Source organism: Notolabrus celidotus, chromosome 22 (assembly GCF_009762535.1).
Source record: "Notolabrus celidotus isolate fNotCel1 chromosome 22, fNotCel1.pri, whole genome shotgun sequence".
NCBI lineage: Eukaryota > Metazoa > Chordata > Actinopteri > Labriformes > Labridae > Notolabrus > Notolabrus celidotus.
In genome coordinates this window covers 19,240,229-19,258,850 of record NC_048293.1, presented here as the reverse complement: position 1 = coordinate 19,258,850, position 18,622 = coordinate 19,240,229, and the positions used below count along the sequence as shown (strand labels likewise).

The window sequence follows — 18,622 nt, the reverse complement described above, 5'->3', positions numbered from 1 at the left end:
GAGATATGGTTCTGTCATTGTGGTTTCTGTAAAGGAACAGTTATCTGAATGTGAAGCTTTGATTTCACATTTACCACAGTTTCACTAACAGCAGCATGTTTTACATAAAACTGACTTCTAACTGTGTAAGACTTTAACATTTAGTCATATCTGAGTCATTTAATTCAATCTCAAAGTGAAAACTAAGAAATCTGAATATTTGACTTATCTTTGGTTCTATAACACCAGATATTCTTTAACGAGGAAAGAACTTAAAAGTCGCATTTCCTTGTTGAAGCTCTTTTGAGGATTTTTTGCTGGTTGTGAAACAGAAAGAAACATTGGTGCCTCTTTATGACCTAGAGAAGCAAAAAGGCCATCAACAACAGATTAAAAAACGTCTCGGTTGTAATTTTAAATGTGTGAGACGGTAGGTGTGAAATGAGACTTCTGACTGCACATTTAAGTGACAGCCTTTTTTAAAATATGTTTTCCACAGTTAATATTCACTGTAAAGGACATTTAAATGTTCACAGAAAGCAGGATGAAATCTTTTATCAGAAAACACTACTTACAAATTAACAAGCCATAATCAGCTAAGATGAAAGAGGTACAGGTTTGTCCACAGGGGGCGCCAAAATCAACACAAACAGAGTTCCTCAAGGAGATTTAAAGTTTACGGATAGTTACGCTCATTTCAGCTTCATCTTTTCTTGTTTCTTTTTTTTAGAATGTTTGTGCTGGTTCCTTTTTTATTGTACATTTTTTTAAATTCCCATTTAAAATCATACTCATGAACACACAAACAAACAAACAATAAAACACAGGGGACAATTCAATTAACAGTAACTCAAAACAACAAACAAACAAAAACAAGATCAACAAAAAGGACTTATAAAGACATTAACTCACTCCTCAAAACAAGCAAGCCTGACTTCTATAATTTAATTTTTTTCTTCTTCTTTAAATAAATGTTAGCTGTTCCTTTTTTTGATTGTGTGAACAGTACTTGTGTATAGTGCTATTTAAAATCATGTTCTAAAATTTGATTTCTTTCTGGATTTATTTGCATTTACATTTGCATTTAAGGAAACGAATGAAAGAACAGCTTAAAGGTATGTTTAGTGTATTCTTATCTCTTCTATCAAGGTTCCGCTGTTACAATTAAAAAGCAGGTAACACACTGATCCCACGAGAAACACGCGATGGAGATATGATAAGACTTCATGGTGTGCTAACATCAGATCCAGACATTCTGGTTTGACTGTGTCAGTGTTATCCAGCTCACTGGGCTTACATTGTTGGAACACCTTGGTAATAGAAGAATGTATAAATATAACATTGAACAGCTTGATGTTTTTTTAAGGTTACCAGTTTATTCATTCCTATCCTGTAATAATGACTGTTCGTATAGAAGAACTTTGTACTGAAATATTTCATCAAAATCCCTTTCCAACATCTGAAATTGAAGTTGTTGCTTCAACACATGCAACACCTCGCTTTATGTGCTGCAGCATTTCTACTGAAAACCTTCTAGAAGATCATTGTTACATAAATTTGTCTGTATGCACAGCTGTATGTACAGTAACTGAGAACGTTTTATGTCTCTGTGGGAATCCCTGATCTTTCTTGACATGAGCACACACGCGCCCAGACTGACTCACTATGAATCATCAACAGCCCGACAGGAGTGAGATGCATGAAGGTGAAAGGCCAAAGTGACTGATGACTCATCAAATCACGTTCTGATCACATGGATGTGTTAAGACTGAAAGCATGACAGAGAAAGAAAGCCCCAAAGAAGTCTTAATCACTGCAGGGATTTTTACTGTTTAACTGTCACCTGTCTCTCTACCTGCCTCCTCTTTTCTTTACTTCCTGCTTCCTGTTTTAGTCTGTGGATTTGATTTATTGTCTGTCCAGATCTGTGCTGTATTTACTGTCATGTAGAGAAAACCCCTGCAGTACTTTCAGTTCACTCCCTTAATGTTTATCCTTGTTCAGAACTGAATGAGTTAAGATATATGAAGATACTTCTCTATTGAAAACTAAGAGTAAACGAAAGTGAACTGTATGTGTGCAGAGTTGAACAAATTTTATTTGTATAGCTCAATTAAACAAAAAAACAGGTCTCAACTTTACTCTTTGTTATACTCTTTACAGAGACACAACATCTATGCATCATGAGCAAACAATTTGCAACATTTAGAGATTAAAGTGACATGGTTAAGTTTCTTTAACAGACAGAAACCTTGAGTAAACTGGAAAAAATTCTCCCCCAAAAACAAGAACAAATTTGCTTGGTAAAATTTCTTAAAATAAGACATAATATTTAGAAAACTGTGATCTTAACATGGAAAACTTATTGTAAGTAATATTTTACCAGTATTTTAAAGCTAAGTGTCTCATAATAAGGCAGGAATGCTAACAATTAGTATTTTTTCACTCAAAAAAGGATTTTTGCACTTATAAATTTCATGTCAACTTCTTCATTTGAGATATATTTACCTTAATTTGAGGTGTATTATAGTGGCACTTCTCTAGGTTTAAGACCATCTTGTACTTGAAATAAGATTACAAATTTTAATTTTGAGATATAATGTCTTCTCATAGTGAGCTGGATATACTAATATTCAGTCATGTTGTTTTTTAGGATAAGCCAGCTATGCTCAAAAGTAGGTGTTTCATTGTGTGCATGTAGTTTGAGGATGGATATTTATATCTGATTTAGAAGAAACAGTGCCTGAAAACTAACCCACCCTTAAAAAAACACTTTTCTTTCTTTCTTTCTTTCTTTCTTTCATCAACGGAGCTGTTTTCTGATAGATTCTCCAATAAAATGCATTTTCTTAAATCAAGAAAAGTGTTTGTCTTAAATCAAGATTATCAGTCTCCTACAAATAAGATCTCAGCTTGAAAAATGTATGAAATGTAAAATAAACCTTGTTTCTTCTAAATTACAACTCAAAACAAGATCATTTCAAGATTGTTTGAGTTAACAAGATATTTAAGATGTCTTAAAACAAGTCCCTCTATCTTGCCCAAATGTTAATCGTTAAGCAAATTAACTTAAATCAATTGGGAGAAGACATTTTGTCTAAAAATGAGACAATTTCACTTGGTAAGATTTTGAGTTCTTGCAGTGTTGGACCAGACTAACATTGAACAGAAACCTGCTGAGACTGAAAGGGCAGAGAAAGGGGAGTAGAGGAGAGAGACGGATAGAAGCCAACTCTTAAACGTGAAGTGGGAGATGATTCTTCACCAGCTTTAACATAAAATACTGCACACACTGGGGATTATAAGACAATGTCATGTACTGAGACAAGGGCATGAGTTCTTGGTACATAAGGTAGAGTTCTAGTTAAGTCTAGTCTAGTTCTGTACATGTTTCATTTTCTAGTTAAGGAGCTGAATACTCCTCCTGCAACTTACAATGTCACATGGAGACACATGGAAAGACTTTAAAACGACAATGAAAATGAAGTCAAACTGTCCGTACTCGAGTTCAGAGGAAATCAATAAGGGGGAAATTATTATTGCTTCATGTGAGAATCAAGTCAAAATGTTAAGATGAAAACATCATAAAGGTTTCCTCCTCTGGTTTGAGGAAGAAGTCTTATTTTGTTCTTGTGTGTGGTGCTACTTTTTGAAAGTTATACACTCTGATACTTCCACTATTCTTTAAAATTGCACATTAAAAGAACATCTTTATCCTTCTTTTATTATCTTTAAGATGCCACACATCAATATTTCTCCATATGGCAGCTGAAACATCATGTTAGACTTTCAATAGTAGAAAAGTAAAGATACTGTGATAAAGGCTGAGTCAGAAACAGTAAAAATACACATATCCTTTAAAAAAGAATAATAGATTTTGTCTAAAGGTAACGTTAGTTCAGCTTACATTTTACTGTTGTGCAACAACAAATGCTATTCTAATATTAAAGTAAGCTTTATAGCTGTTATTTTCCACTGTCTGCAGAATAACAGCAGGGTGATGACTGAACTTATCTCTCATTACTCTGCACTTGTGTTGCTAACTGGGTTGTTGTTGCTGCTAAATCTTGCTGAGTCTGCTTCAGGGAGCTGCTGGATGTTACAGAGTCAGCAGTACCAACTTCCCTTTTAATTCAGCTATTTTTCTTCAAACCCTTAACCAAACAGAAACAGCTGCTAATAAACAGATGTTCAGACTATGAGGAACCTAAGCTGAGTTATTGAATGTTGTATTTGGCAACCGATCATTAGAACCAAATCTTTTCTCCAATTTTCCAGAGAAATGTTAATATTAAGATGAATAATGAAGAAACAGAGCAGGTGAATCATTTTAAGGGAGAATAGTTTCAGATCCACAGCTTTGAAAACTGTGCAACCACAGATCTTGGGCTTCCAGATTAAAGAGATGTGATGTGTTATCCAAGGTGATAAATCATCTACATGCTCATAGATCTGCTGTGATCCTGCATGAATCAGAGTAGACCAATGAAACTCACAAATCATTGCATCAGTTGGAAATTTGCAAAACCTATTTACTCTGCAATTCATCAGTTTCATGCTTTGTATTGGAACTATATCAAGTTTAATAACATAAATTCACCTTCAGAAGAAGTCTGAGTGTCTAGCTCAGACACTGGAAAAAATGCCTCTCCAAAAACAAGAAAAAAAAAAACGTATTTCAAGGTACTTTTAGCTTGAAATAAGCAAAAAAATCTGCCAATAGAACAAGGGAAAATTTTCTTGGTGGTATTTCTTAAAATAAGACGTAATATTTAGAAAACTCTGATCTTAAAATTAGCAGGGAAAACTTATTCTAAGCAATATTTTACCAGTGTTTTAAATTTAGTGTCTCAGAATAAGACAGGAATGCTAACAATTAGTATTTTTTCACTCAAAAAAGATTTTTGCACTTATACATTTCATGTCAACTTCTTCATTTATGATATACTCACCTTAATTTGAGTTGTATTATAGCAGCACTTCTCTAGGTTTAAGACCATCTTGTACTTGAAATTAGATTCAAAAGTTTAATTTGAGCATTTTGAGCTATAATATCTTCTCATAGTGAGCTGTATATACTAATATTCAGTCATGTTGTTTTTTAGGATAAGCCAGATATGCTCAAAAGTAGGTGTTTCATTGTGTGCATGTAGTTTGAGGATGGATATTTATATCTGATTTAGAAGAAACAGTGCCTGAAAACTGTAACCTACCCTTAAAAAAATAACAACTTTTCTTTCTTTCTTTTACCAATGGAGCTGTTTTCTGATAGATTCTCCAATAAAATGCATTTACTTAAATCAAGTAAAGTGTTTGTCTTAAATGAAGATTATCCTTCTTCTACAAATAAGATCGCAGCTTGAAAAATGTATGAAATGTAAAATAAACCATGTTTCTTCTAAATCAAAACTCAAAACAAGATCATTCCAAGATTGTTTGACTTCACAAGATATTTAAGATGTATTGTCTTAAAACAAGTCCATATATCTTGCCCAAATGTTACTTGTTAAGTAAATGTATCCTGAATCAAGTGGGAGAAGACATTTTGACTAAAAAGGAGACAATTTCACTTGGTAAGATTCTGAGTTTTTGCAGTGTGGGTGCACAGACAGACTCTGAGTAAGACAGTGTCAGTAACAAAAGGATGTGTCAGAGGGAGGAGAGTTTGTGCATGGTAGTGGATAATTTGCTTTGCAGTGGAAATCTGAACCCCTAGATGGCGACATATGATCACTTCATCGAGATGACTGCCACATGAGCGACTGCACTGAACCCTGAAGAGTTGAAAGGAGGTTTTAACTGTAAATTCAAGCAAAGAACACAGTGCAATGTAGTTTTTCATAGAGCTGGGTTTGATTTGAGTAATTATTTTCTAATTAAATTATTTCCGTAAGGCAGCCTTTGAAAACATTATGTTGTTCAATCAATTTGGAGACTTTCACATGTTGATGAACCGGGGACTTAGCCTGGACATGTACACTACCAGTCAAAAGTTTGGACACACCTTCCATTCAATGGTTTTTATTTATTTTAATTATTTTCAACATTGTAGATTAATACTGAAGACATCAAAACTATGAAATAATCTGGTTTTGCCATAATCTGGATTACAACAGTAGTCAAACAGGGCTATCCATTGTGTACTAACTCTACCTCTGAACAACACAACTGATGGTCTCAAACACATTAAGAAGGCAAGTCATTCTGCAAATGAACTCTTGACAAGGCTCATGTTAATTAGAAACCATTCCAGGAGACCACTTCATGAAGCAGACTGAGAGAATACCAAGAGTGTGCAAAGCTGTCATGAAGGAAAAAGGGGGCTACTTTACAGAATCTAAAATATAAAACATATTCTGCTTTGTTTAACATTATTTTGTTCATTAAATAATTCCATATATGTTCTTCCATAGTTTTGATGTCTTCAGTATTAATCTACAGTTTTTAAAATAATTAAAATAAACACAAACCCTTGAATGAGAAGGTGTTTCTAAACTTTTGACTGGTAGTGTATGTTTGTTAACCTTTGTACGGCATGCAATACTGGGTCGCCTTTTGTAGTTTCAATATATTTCTATTTTATTGAGGAAGCAGTTTCCTCACTTTGAATGAAGAGATCTTCAAGCACACTGGCTAGTCACGAAACACAAAGAGGGACAGAAGACAGAGGGATGGAAAAAGACAAAAGGATAGGCTACACAACTATCCCCTTATCTCTCGCCTCCTCAGGACTATAGCTGTTAATGCAGCGTCCTTTTTGTAAGACTGTAAACTGACTGATGGCTGTGGAGGCGAAAGAATTTCAGAGTGTCACTTTAATTAGCAAGAAGAAAAAAATAATCTTTGAAAGGTCACATGTCACTGTGAACTCATCTCATTCAGCTAAACATACAGACGTGTAAAGAAAAGTGAGAACAAAACATATTGTCTTATTGTCGACCATGACTCAGTGCACACAATGCTTTCATAAGACAGACAGACAGACAGACAGACAGACAGACAGACAGACAGACAGACAGACAGACAGACAGACAGACAAGTTGTATAATACTGCAGTACTTAAAGGCTTGTGACTGAGGAGCACAGATCAATAGAGTCATTTTCAGCAGTCTGGAGGATTATCCACCTCACTGCTCACTGATGCCATGCAAACCACACACACACACACGCATGCACACATGCATGCACGCACGCACGCACGCACGCACGCATGCACGCACGCACACACACACACACACACACACACACACACATTTATGTCCTCCAGCGAGCAGCATCCTCAGACTATCTGTGGATCCATATTTTGACAGTACATTGACTGAGAACATTTACCCTGTTTTTTAACCACTGACAGCTTCCTGCTCTGACTTTCCTTTCTTTTTTTCAGTAAAGATACATTTCTTCAACATCATAGTAGAACTTGTCTTCATCTTTCTTATAAATACACCGTGACATGTTGCAAAAACCCCATACTGATATGATTCAGATGTTTTAATGCATCATCATTACGGTCAAATACTAGTTTTAATTTTGCTGGGACGTGTTCACAGAATAATCCTGCTCATTTAAAACGATCAGGGTATTTAGCATGCATAGAATATCTATTTTGTATCACACTGATTTAGTATATTCACTGCAATAAATATGAAACAAAAGTGCAAAGGGACATTTCGTGTTTGTTGAGAGACACTCTTTCCACGTGTGCCTTCCCAGCTAGCAGGAAATGTTCCCACTACATTGGCTAACATTCTCTATAAGTTCTGATAATGTTTCAAGACATGGTTCTGAGTGTAATATTCAAAGAACATCTTAAGGATGTTATCGATTTAAATAATGTTCCTTTTTGAAAGAAGAACATTTTGTCTTTAACATTCAGAGGATGTTTTGATAGTATTCTTTAGATAACAGACAAGGTTTTGAGTTTAATATTCAAAGAACATCTTAAGGATGTTTATCGGTTTAAAGATGTTACTTTGTTAACTTTTAATGAAAGAAGAACATTTTGTCTTTAACATTCAGATGATGTTTTGATAATATTATTCAGGAAAAAGATTATTGAATGTTTGTCATAAAATGTTCCCATAAGGTTACTTAAAAACACAGAAGCAACATTCTCAAAGCAACATGTAATGAATGTTTTCAGGATGTTTCTTACGCCTCAAATCACAAAATGTTTTATTTAAGAATATTCTGGGGATGTTTCATTAGAACAAAGATAGAATGTTTTATCTTTAAGATTCAAAGGATGTTTTGATAACATTCTTTGGGTCACAGATTATTGAATGTTTTTAAAGTACGTTATCTGAGAACAAATTGTGAACATAAAGAAAACTTCCCACTGAGAGTGTTTCAAGAACATTATGGCATAATATTTGAGCACTGTTGTCACTTACCAAACATTTTATTAATGTTTTTAGAGAATGTTACAAGAGAACATTATTTGAACACAAATCAAACATCTCACTGAAAATATTACAGAAACATTCTCTGTAACATTAACAGAATGTTTTTAGAACAAAACATTTCTAGCTATGTCATATGAATTTAAGTAACATCATGTGGTGCAATATCTTAATAATATGAAGGTAAATATCTGAGTGATAAAGTTATGAATGTTATAAATATTACAATTTAATTTGAAACATTACAGTTTGAAAATCAAAGTTGTTACTTTTTGGTCAAAGCTATATCACATTTTAATTTAAAACTGTCCTTACTTTTTTCTGAGAGACAGGGGGTGCGTTACAGTAAAATATTGGGTGAAATAATAGAAATGAAAGCCCCTTAGGATTAAAATTAAGGCCAATCAATCACTTGTTAACCGCTTCAGTCGGTCTTGTCAATACAGGTTGAACCCAGGTCAAGGTTTCCTCTCTGTGGGAGACATTAGCAGCTGACAATTACAGTGAAGAACAAGGAAGAACAGATCCTTGAAGCTTGATGCTTAATTAGTTTTTAGTGTTGGACCCTCTGCCACCCATGTCATTTCTATTCCCATTTCTATTCCCCAGGCGACCCTCATAAAGCCAACAACCCGACCCTCGAGCTCGTTCTCACGCTCATCCTCCTTGATTGATTTCCAGGGAGCGACGCCGCCTGGCCTCAGCTCACTGGCCGAGCTATAGAACGTCTGGCCCCGCGCAGAGGGGGCCGGCAAGCCCGGGGGGAGAGGATGGAGGGATGGATGAATCTCCATCCGATCTCTTATCAGCCAGAGCAGCTTCTAGGGGGGAGGACGGGTGTGAACAGTGCCCCCTTACCACACACACACACACACACACACACACACACACACACACACACACACACACAAAAGAAAAGATCACCATCTCCCTCTGTCTTTCATTCATTCTGTTCTGTTGGGGAGATTACGCAAGCGCAAACACACACACACACACACACACACACACACACACACACACACACACACACACACACACACACACACACACACACACACACACACACACACAGAGAGATAATCAGACACTTCAGTGGGACACAAACGGTCATTAGTGTCCTTATAAAGATATGATCTGTATCTGTGTCCCCACGGGAGCCTTTTCTAATTACACCGACTCCAGCTCACATCTAATCACGTTTCCGTTTTTATAGGATCCACGTTTGCATGTTCAGTGACATTTTGACGGCGTATCAGCTTTTCAGAAATAAGATGAACAGACAGTGAAGGAACAAAGGTATTAATTTATCCCCCTCCTTTATCCCCCTCCAAACAAAAATGTCTGATTACGCTAATAGAAGGCCTTAAAGAAAACATTTCTTCTAGAGGGATAAGTCAGCTGTGTAATACTGGTGAGTTATTGCATGTTGGACATAAATACAGTATCCTTAATTGACAGGTGACCTCTCATCAGTGCGTATGAGACAATTACATCTACTTCTGGTTGTTTATTTACAACAGCCTCTGCAATTACAGAGTCAAAATGATCAATGAACTGACATTTATAACACACAGAACTTGTCATAAACACACAAAACATCAAGCATTACTCAAAGGATAACTTTACAACTATTATAATGTTGCTGAACACACTTTTTAACATCAACATCAACAGTTGATGTTGAGATCACTCTTTTCCGGGTGGCTAAAAAAAGCTACTTTAATGTTAGAATGTAATGAGAATGAACCCAGAGGTTAACACACTCATGTCTCATATGGAAAGACTGTGTAATGACAAAGGTCACATAACAGTATAGCCTTATTCATTACATATTGTCTATTATGCCTTATTCAAGACTCATGTTTAAAATTAAGTGTAGGGTTAATTCAGGTATATATGACACCAGGTTAACTTTGCAGCTTAAAGCTCTTGTGAGGAGATTTTAACTGGTTGTAAAAAAGATGGAATCTGACACTGATGCATTTTAATCAATTACAAAAGCATACCAGAGCATCAGAGACAAGATTAGCATTTCTACATTGTACATTTTTAAGACTGAAACCACTGTAAGGGCAGGTGTCAGACCCATTGAGGACTGCTTGCTGCAGAAGCAGCCCTGCTTTACATTTCCACAGCAAATATTTACAAAGAGTAGGGGAGAACGGGGTTGGTTGTCACACTTTTTACTGTTTTGATATGTGAATGTGACGACCAACCCCAACTGGATTTTTTTGCCAGCATCAAGGCTAACAACCACTTAGCTAGCTAATAAAAATCTAACCTATAGCTTTCCCCTCACACTTTGTAAGGATAACACTTGTTTTGTTGTAAACCCATCGTTTAAAAGCCTAGAAGAAAAATACTGAGGAGCTGAATATTTATAATCCAGAGAAGACTATGTAGGTGAGCTCTGATCCTAATTCTGGAAATGTCCATACCCCAATTTGAGACGAGTGTGCCAACCAACCCTTGTGACAACCAACCCGTTCTCCCCTATAGGATGAGATTTGGACAAGATCAGCAAAGTGATAAGATATACAACTTTGTACAAAGGGGACTTTAAAATGGACAGATGTCTGAAGTGTGTCATATATATATTTTTATGCATGCATGGTGTGTGAGAGAGGAGAGAAACGCGCATGAAAACAAACGTAAACATCAGAAACAGGCCACTACTGTCTGTCTCTCATCACACCTATGATGAGACCTGCGCGCGCGCCTCTCTCCCTCTCTCCCTCTCTCCCTCTCCCTCCCTCTCTCTCTCTCTCTCTCTCGCTCTCGCTCTCGCTCTCTCTCTCTCTCTCTCGCTCTCTCTCTCTCTCTCTCTCTCTCTCTCTCTCTCTCTCTCTCTCTCTCTCTCTCTCTCTCTCTCTCTCTCTCACTTCAAAGCTCTACTTGAAAGTGTGCTCGAGACAACAGTGCTTGTTCTTTCCTCCTGGTCATACCACGCGCATCATGCCTCGAGGATTTCTGGTGAAGAGGAACCGGAGATGTTCAGCTTCTTACCGGACACGAAACAATAACAACAACAACGACCAACCTGTGGAAGCCAGAAACACCAGGGATGAATCTGAGGGGAGAAGGCTGGAGGCGCTGAGGGGGAGCGGGGATGCGTTGCACTTTAACCGGACAGCTGGACTGCAGGACTCCGCCGGGGTCCGGGAGGCATGGAGCCCTCCTCACATGGAGTCCGCGCTCGAGGCGGAGGCGGACCGGCGCGCACAGTTACCGGAGACAGAGGAGCAGGTGAGTGAGGTGGACGTTCTGACCCCTGATGGTGATTTCTCCTGCTTCTTCACACCTCCTCCTCCTGCGCGCACCTTGACTTTACCTGAGTCCTGCATCCCCGTGAAACCTGTCGGCACGAGACTCCTGGAACATCATGAGGAAGGAGAGACGCGGTCCTTGTTCCCCGGGAGACATCTAACTCCATCCCCGGTGCCAGACTTACCGGAGCTGCCGTTCCTCGTGAGCTCCACGCAGACCTCATCCGTGGAGAGGCTCCTCGCGAGCAGCAGCAGCCGCCACGCGCCGTCCTACAGCCACAGTGATAAATATGACCCAGGTGTGGGACACGTGCACCTGTTCCCCACACTGACACTGGTGAACTCTGAGCACGCGGCGAGGAAACGACTGTTATTCGAGCAGGACCAGCGCGTGAGCAACAACAGACACACAGTCAAGAAACCAAAGGTGAACCGGAAACTGAACTTTGAGGATGAGGTCACGACCTCGCCGGTTTTGGGTCTGCGCATCAAGAAAGAGAGTCCTGAGTTGAGGAAGCAGAGGGAGAAGTCTTCAGCCCTGAACGGGAACCAGCCTCTGGGAGAGTTCATCTGCCAGCTCTGCAAAGAGGAGTACCTGGACCCGTTCTCCCTCGCGCAGCACAAGTGCTCCCGCATTGTGCGCGTGGAGTACAGGTGTCCCGAGTGCGACAAAGTCTTCAGCTGTCCCGCAAACCTGGCCTCCCACCGCCGCTGGCACAAACCACGTCCTAGTGTGAACAACCACGCAGAGAGCCCGACCAGCAAGAGCCAGCCCCTTAAAGAGGCCCGGGGTCTGATCCAGCACGAGAGGCAGCCTGTGGAGATGGAGGGCAAAGAGAACGAGCTGCTGCGCGTCAACACGAACCAGCACCACGGATCCATGGACAGCTCCCGGATCAGACACGAGCCGACCCTGCTGCTGCTCCACAGCCGGACCCGGGACAGCGACAGCGACAGGGACAGTCTGCCCCCCACTCACTATGAGAACTCACTCCACTACCCGGTTGAAAACTGTCTGGACCTTCAGCACCAGATGAGAGCGGCAGACAGCCCCCCCTCCACCCTCCTCCTGGAGCAGCCCCCATCCCTCCCTCCTCCCCCGGTACCGTTCGTCCAGTCGGTACCGGAGGAGGACGTTTTCGAGTGTCAGTACTGCGGGAAGAAGTTCCGCCGACAAGCTTACCTGAAGAAACACCTGGCTGCGCACGAGATGGCAGCGCGAGCGTCTCCTCCCCCTTCTTCTTCTTACCGCCAAGCGCGCGACTCAGTCAGCGGCGCACAGGTGTTCCTGTGTCACCTGTGCGGCGCGCGCTTCCCGTCCGTGGAGATCAGGGACAAGCACCGTCTGTGGCACGCGATGAGGGACGAGCTGCTCGCGGGAGCTTTGGGAGGAGGACTCAGACCGGATGTTTTCCACGCGCAGGGTGAAGACAGCGGCGCGAGGGACCGCGAGCAGCAGCAGCAGCAGCAGCAGATCTTCACGTGCAAACTCTGTCCGGCCACGTTCTTCAGCTCACCGGGGCTCGCGAGACACATCAACAAATCTCACCCCACCGAGAACCGGCAGGTGATGCTGCTGCAGATGACCGTGCGACCCTGAGACAGACTCACACAGGACCAAGTATTTAGAGACATTAATTCGCACATCAGTTATCAGGGGAGCTGACGAATATTACTAATTGTTTTATTAAGGTTTCCATTTATGTAGCAATGCTTCTGTTTAACTTTGGGCTGACATCTTCGTATCAGTGAGATTAAAAAAGCAAAGGTTATCACTGTGTGTCACAGGATAGGGAACAAGTTATCGATGGACTGTTATTCCTTTAAGTTGGAGTTCCTGCCTTTTGTCAGAGGTCATTACGCATCGTTATTTCATGATACCATGACCTAAAAGCAAATGAAGAGTTAATTTGCAAAAACAGATAACTCACTTTTAAATTTTTTTAAAAATGTTTCAAAAAACATATTTTTTCTATTACTAGCTCTAGGTATTATCAATCAACTGAAGTTGGGTGGCTTTGACTAAGTCAAAATGACATTACTAATTAGAGGCATCTTAAAAATGTAACTTTATTAAAAATCTATATTAAAAAGAAATGTTTTTTTGAAAATGTATAAAAACGGAGTTATCTGCTTTTGCAAACGAACTCTTCAAATATAAACCAAATGTTTCTGTTTCCAAAATAAGAGTTAGCAGTAAAAGAGGAGCTGTCCATGGTGCTGAACCAAAACAAACGTCCTGCTGAACACGCGCTAAAAAACTACTTCCTCTTTTTATGGCATTAATTCCAAATCAGTCCCTGAGTTTTCCAAGAGTTGTTCAATCTTAAAAATAATTCTGATTATAATCTAACAACTACAACAAAGGGTAAAAGTTTCTTTTCTTTTGAGAAAAAGGTACATTTATGATGTGAGATTTTCCATTATCATTAAAATAAGTATTTAAAACTCGAGGCAGATTATTTTATTATGCTCTTATTCAAAAGGGATGTTTTCTTTAAATTTAGTGGAAACATTAACTGTTCTTGAAGGTTAAACGAGACATTGTTTTTGTATTTCTGCATCTGTATCAGGACGTGAGGCCATCTTTCAATATGCCTGGTAAATGTAAGAGTACACATTAAAACACTGGAAAAATATAGGAAGTTTGGGCTTTTTTTTTTTTAGAGGAAATCAGTGTTACAGTTGAAATCTTACCTACACTGAAGCAACGGATATCAATATTCTATCTACAGACATTTGAACTCACTGACAACATATTTCTAAGTCATTGTAACAAGGTTTAGTGTTGCATTGCTCACTGGCAAAATATGAAGTGATTAAGAAAGTGACCTTCCTTACTCTAAGAACTGGAGACATAATGTCTAAACTCTATTTCAAAGACTCTTTCATGTACAGTAACACAATAAAATAAACCACAATAAGCCTTTTATAGTAAACCTGTCATTTAAAAAAATATTTTGCTACAAAAAGTGAAATTTAATGTGAGTGCAGCTCGTAAGAGAACGTCTTTTGTCTTCATTGATTATAAACTACTGTTGAAATATTTACTAAATGCCTTCATGATGCTTCAAATGTAACCGTGTTTCTGCAAAGCCTGTACAGTCATATTTTGATATGTTTTGAAGTTGAATGTGAACTTTATTGAAAGTTATTGTCACTTAAATGTCAATACAGTATGCTCACTGAGGACACCTGCCCTGTTTGCTTTTTCATATTGCACACACACACACTCCACAGAAAGTGGTCCAAGTGTCAGTGGTTGGAATCATTTATTGTCAAATTCCATCATCGCACATCCACGCTCTGTTCTCGAGAGCCTCTACGTTTTTACACACTACAGATCTGTGACAGTAACACATTTGGAGGAGTATGCGTGTGTGAGTGCATGTGTATGTTGTGATACAGCCATTACATGATAAACACATGCAAATAGTACTGATCGGGTGTCATGCAGTATGTACAGTCAGTAGTTACAAACATCAGCTGTGTTCCAAAGTCACATCTGGACAACAGCTGAACCCGTATCCATCACAGCCGCACGATCAGAGTATCCATTGATGCAGGCACAGAAGATAATATGTTTCATGATGAAGGGAATTCTCTGAGGTTGACGTGGCTACTGGAGACAACAACGATCTCAGATATGGGTCAGAAGGCATTTATGAACATGAATTAAGTCACACAGTCAGCCACGGATAGGGCTGCGATGTAATCTACGCAACTGCGCTTGAAATCTGTAAAACAACCTCTTTTAACTGAACAGCATCACGACTCATGCCATCATGTGGAATCACAGGTATTATAATCCATGAAGTCAAAGGGAGTGTAAAAACAGCATTGCTGCAAAATGTAGGTACTGGCACAGAGACCTAAAGCAAACTGCGACAGTGTGTGACTTGCAGGTATGCTGTGGTCTTTAAACAGCATATAGATCGCTCTGAGAGTGCAGTGAGGCTACTTGATCACCTGCCTCAAACTATCAATTGTGCTTCAACCTCTTTAATAATAACAGAACAGCAACAATTAAAGGGAGAACTTAAATTTGACATGACTTTTCAACAGCTACACACAGTGACATGGCCTGACTGTGACCTCGTGGCGATATGTAGTCGAGTTACTTTAATTAGTTTGACAATCCCTTTCCTCTTTAAAGAGCTCTGGCTGACATACACAAAAATAAACAGTAACAGACAGCTTCAGTACACCTGCGGACAGCCAAGCTTAATAAAACATTTTAACCTTGATCTTTTTTTCCGACAATGATCTCTTGTTTTCTTTCGATCAGAAAATGTGTTAGTGGACCGGTAAGCAGAACAAGCCACCATCAGAAAGAAAACATGAAGTATTTATGACGTGAGCTAATTTGAATCCTTGTCAGTTTTATTTGAGTTGAACCGACAAAGAGCTGAAATGACTGTTAAACACATAAAATCATCTATGGTAGTGTTACATCCACTCTGGATACATGCAGATCCCCAAAATCCAGATCCGAACCCGGGGATGAGTCTAAATACACAAGCAATGAAATAAAAAGAAGACACACAAAACCTGTAAGTGATACAATGATATTCCTGTCCTTCCTCCCTCTTTGGCCTCAAATCTATACAGTCTTTTCATTTTTTGCATTTTTCCACTCTTTTTTTTTCACCATGCAAATCGTTCAAACCCAGAAAACTGAGTCTTATTTTTTCCATGAATCGCCCAAAGTATCAGGTCATACATACAAAATCAAGGAAGAGTTTTTGAGCTACAAAGCAACAACCTTTAAACTCCATAAGAACAAAGTGCAAACTGTTTGTGAAAAGAAAAAAAAAAAAACAACTAAAAAATGAAGGAGAAAATCTTGTAGTGTCGACATATTTTAAGCAGATATGCTGTCTGAGGTTAAACCACGGTTTGGCTTTGGCAGCTAGTCTCATATAACAGTATTTACACAACAAACCTTCTCACACTGTACACATTCTGATAGATATTCATATATCGACTATATATATATTTATACTCATACATATATAGATAAACAGAAAACATATATGTATAATCCAAATAAAAAAAGAAAAGCTGTGGTTCCTCTGTGGATGACGGAGTGACACTGAACCTAAAAATACAGCAAAGTTAATGTTCAGCTCAAAACAATCTTCAGAGCTAGTTTATATATAGAAAATAAGAAGGATTAGTTCAGTAACATCAGTGCTTGACCACATTTTACAGCATGTGCAACAAAAACCTAATCTTTACACGACAAGTGCCTCCTCTTTGATTGTTAGACTCTTTTTTTTAGAAAGCAGAATAATCCCTCCATCGTGGCTGTGACAATTTCTCACATCACTGTTCAGATTTCAGTCCTGTGACTTCAGGAAGGGAGCATTTTTTGGCTTGACAGCGTTGCCACATTAACAACAACAACTTTTAATTGTTAGCAAATGAGAGTTTCTATTTACATCTGTGAGGACTGAAAAGAAAGCGACCCCTGATCTTGTTTTTATCCACAACAAAAATAGACCTGTATCTTGCTTCTTCCATGCAACAATCGGATTCACTCTTTTTATATCAAAACTCGTGTTTGTCTGTACACACACAGCGACTATAGTACAAATATACAGATTCTCCGTAGCAATAGCTCCACAAAACAGACTGAAAAGTCTTTGTACTTTTGTTCTCCAGCACACTTTAGCTTTTTGCAGTCGAAGTTTTAATTCTAAGCGATTTCTATCATGGCACTGATTATTGTGATCTAATACTGCACTGCTTAGGCTGCACCAAATGTTTCTGCTGTGACAAACATCAGCATGCTGCAGCAGCACATAACAGTCTCCTGTGTTTACAGACAGCAAAGCTTGGGGTATAATCAGCAGCTGTGAGCAGAGTAAAGTTACAGTATGATATAGTCCACGGGATACTATTTAAAAGCATACACGAGAGGGTAATGCTTGTTCACAACAGCAGCATGCTGGAGGTGATGGGATGAGCCAGAGCAAAGTTAAACCGTCTGTAAAATACAGAAATGTGAACTCCAGTAGTTCAAAGAAGCCCAAATTTCCTCTGAAGAAACTTTTTAAGGGCGAAGTGTCCGATGTCTGAGCAGACATTAAGAAACTTGGAGTGCAGTTTGAACTGGGTTGCAGAGTCTAAAGCATCTTAAGTCTTATTGGCCGATCCAGAGGAGCGCCGCAGCTTCATGGACATGCGGCTCTTGCTAGTCCGAGGAGACATGGGGGACGCCGAGTCGCTCCCGGCCTCCCCAAGTGCCGGACTTTCTCCCCGAAGAATCTCGAGGCAGGAGCCTGAGGAGAGAGGGGTGGGAGGGGGGGAGGGGTACGGAGGGAGGACGGGTGAGGACAGGGGCCAGGGATGGATGAATGAGGGACGCCGGGATAAAGGGGGGAGGAGGGAGGAGGTAAATAAGAGCAGAAAAGGATGAAGGGACAACAAGAGTTTAAATCACTTCCTTATGATGCTGTGCGGAGCCGGACTGTGCAAACTTCTACTGAGGCAAAGGCAAGCAGGATGACAGACACAGACAGACAGACAGACAGACAGACAGACAGACAGACAGACAGACAGACAGACAGACAGACAGACAGACAGACAGACAGACAGACAGACAGGAAACAAGCTCTACTCTTATTCTATTCTGGGACCCCTCTAGTTTCCTAAAGTCCTCCTGACTAGCTCAGGTTATAGAAATAGAAAGAAACATCCAGATTTTATACAGAAACATATTCTGTATAAAATCACAGAACTTAAAATGATCCTTATTTAAGACTGTTTAAAGATGCATCACAGCTTAACGGGCAGATGAAGCCGGTGACATGTTGTGTCTCACAACTCTTCACGCGAGTCCCTCTGAGACGTGAGTGTGAATAAACAAGATATAAATACTCCTTCCTGATATTAATTGTTGTTGATTTAGAGATTAGACAATAAAGTAAAGTTTTGAAGTTTCATGTGATCGTAATTTTCTCCCTCTTT

At 39.3% G+C, this 18,622-nt stretch overlaps 2 protein-coding genes across 5 annotated transcripts in view; one reads left to right on the top strand and one right to left on the bottom strand.

Moving 5' to 3' along the window:
* The first annotated feature begins 11,281 nt into the window (after nt 1–11,281).
* LOC117806001 (insulinoma-associated protein 2) lies at nt 11,282–14,834 on the top strand. The gene has a single exon (XM_034674658.1). It carries the CDS (start codon nt 11,337–11,339, stop codon nt 13,245–13,247), a length of 1,911 nt encoding a protein of 636 aa, XP_034530549.1. The 5' UTR covers nt 11,282–11,336; the 3' UTR covers nt 13,248–14,834.
* Nucleotides 14,835–14,900: 66 nt separating this feature from the next.
* The window catches only part of ralgapa1 (Ral GTPase activating protein catalytic subunit alpha 1), an 81,057-nt gene continuing 77,335 nt past the window's right edge, over nt 14,901–18,622 (bottom strand). For all 4 annotated transcript variants that reach the window (XM_034674648.1, XM_034674651.1, XM_034674649.1 and 1 more), the window contains one exon: nt 14,901–17,934. In XM_034674648.1, coding sequence (XP_034530539.1) covers nt 17,789–17,934 — 146 coding nt within the window. In that variant the 3' untranslated portion in view covers nt 14,901–17,788. The remainder of the gene's footprint in view (nt 17,935–18,622) is intronic.

Excerpts from the sequence above, each read along its gene's own strand:
- LOC117806001 (XM_034674658.1), top strand. The coding sequence starts at position 11,337 with ATGCCTCGAGGATTTCTGGTGAAGAGGAACCGGAGATGTTCAGCTTCT.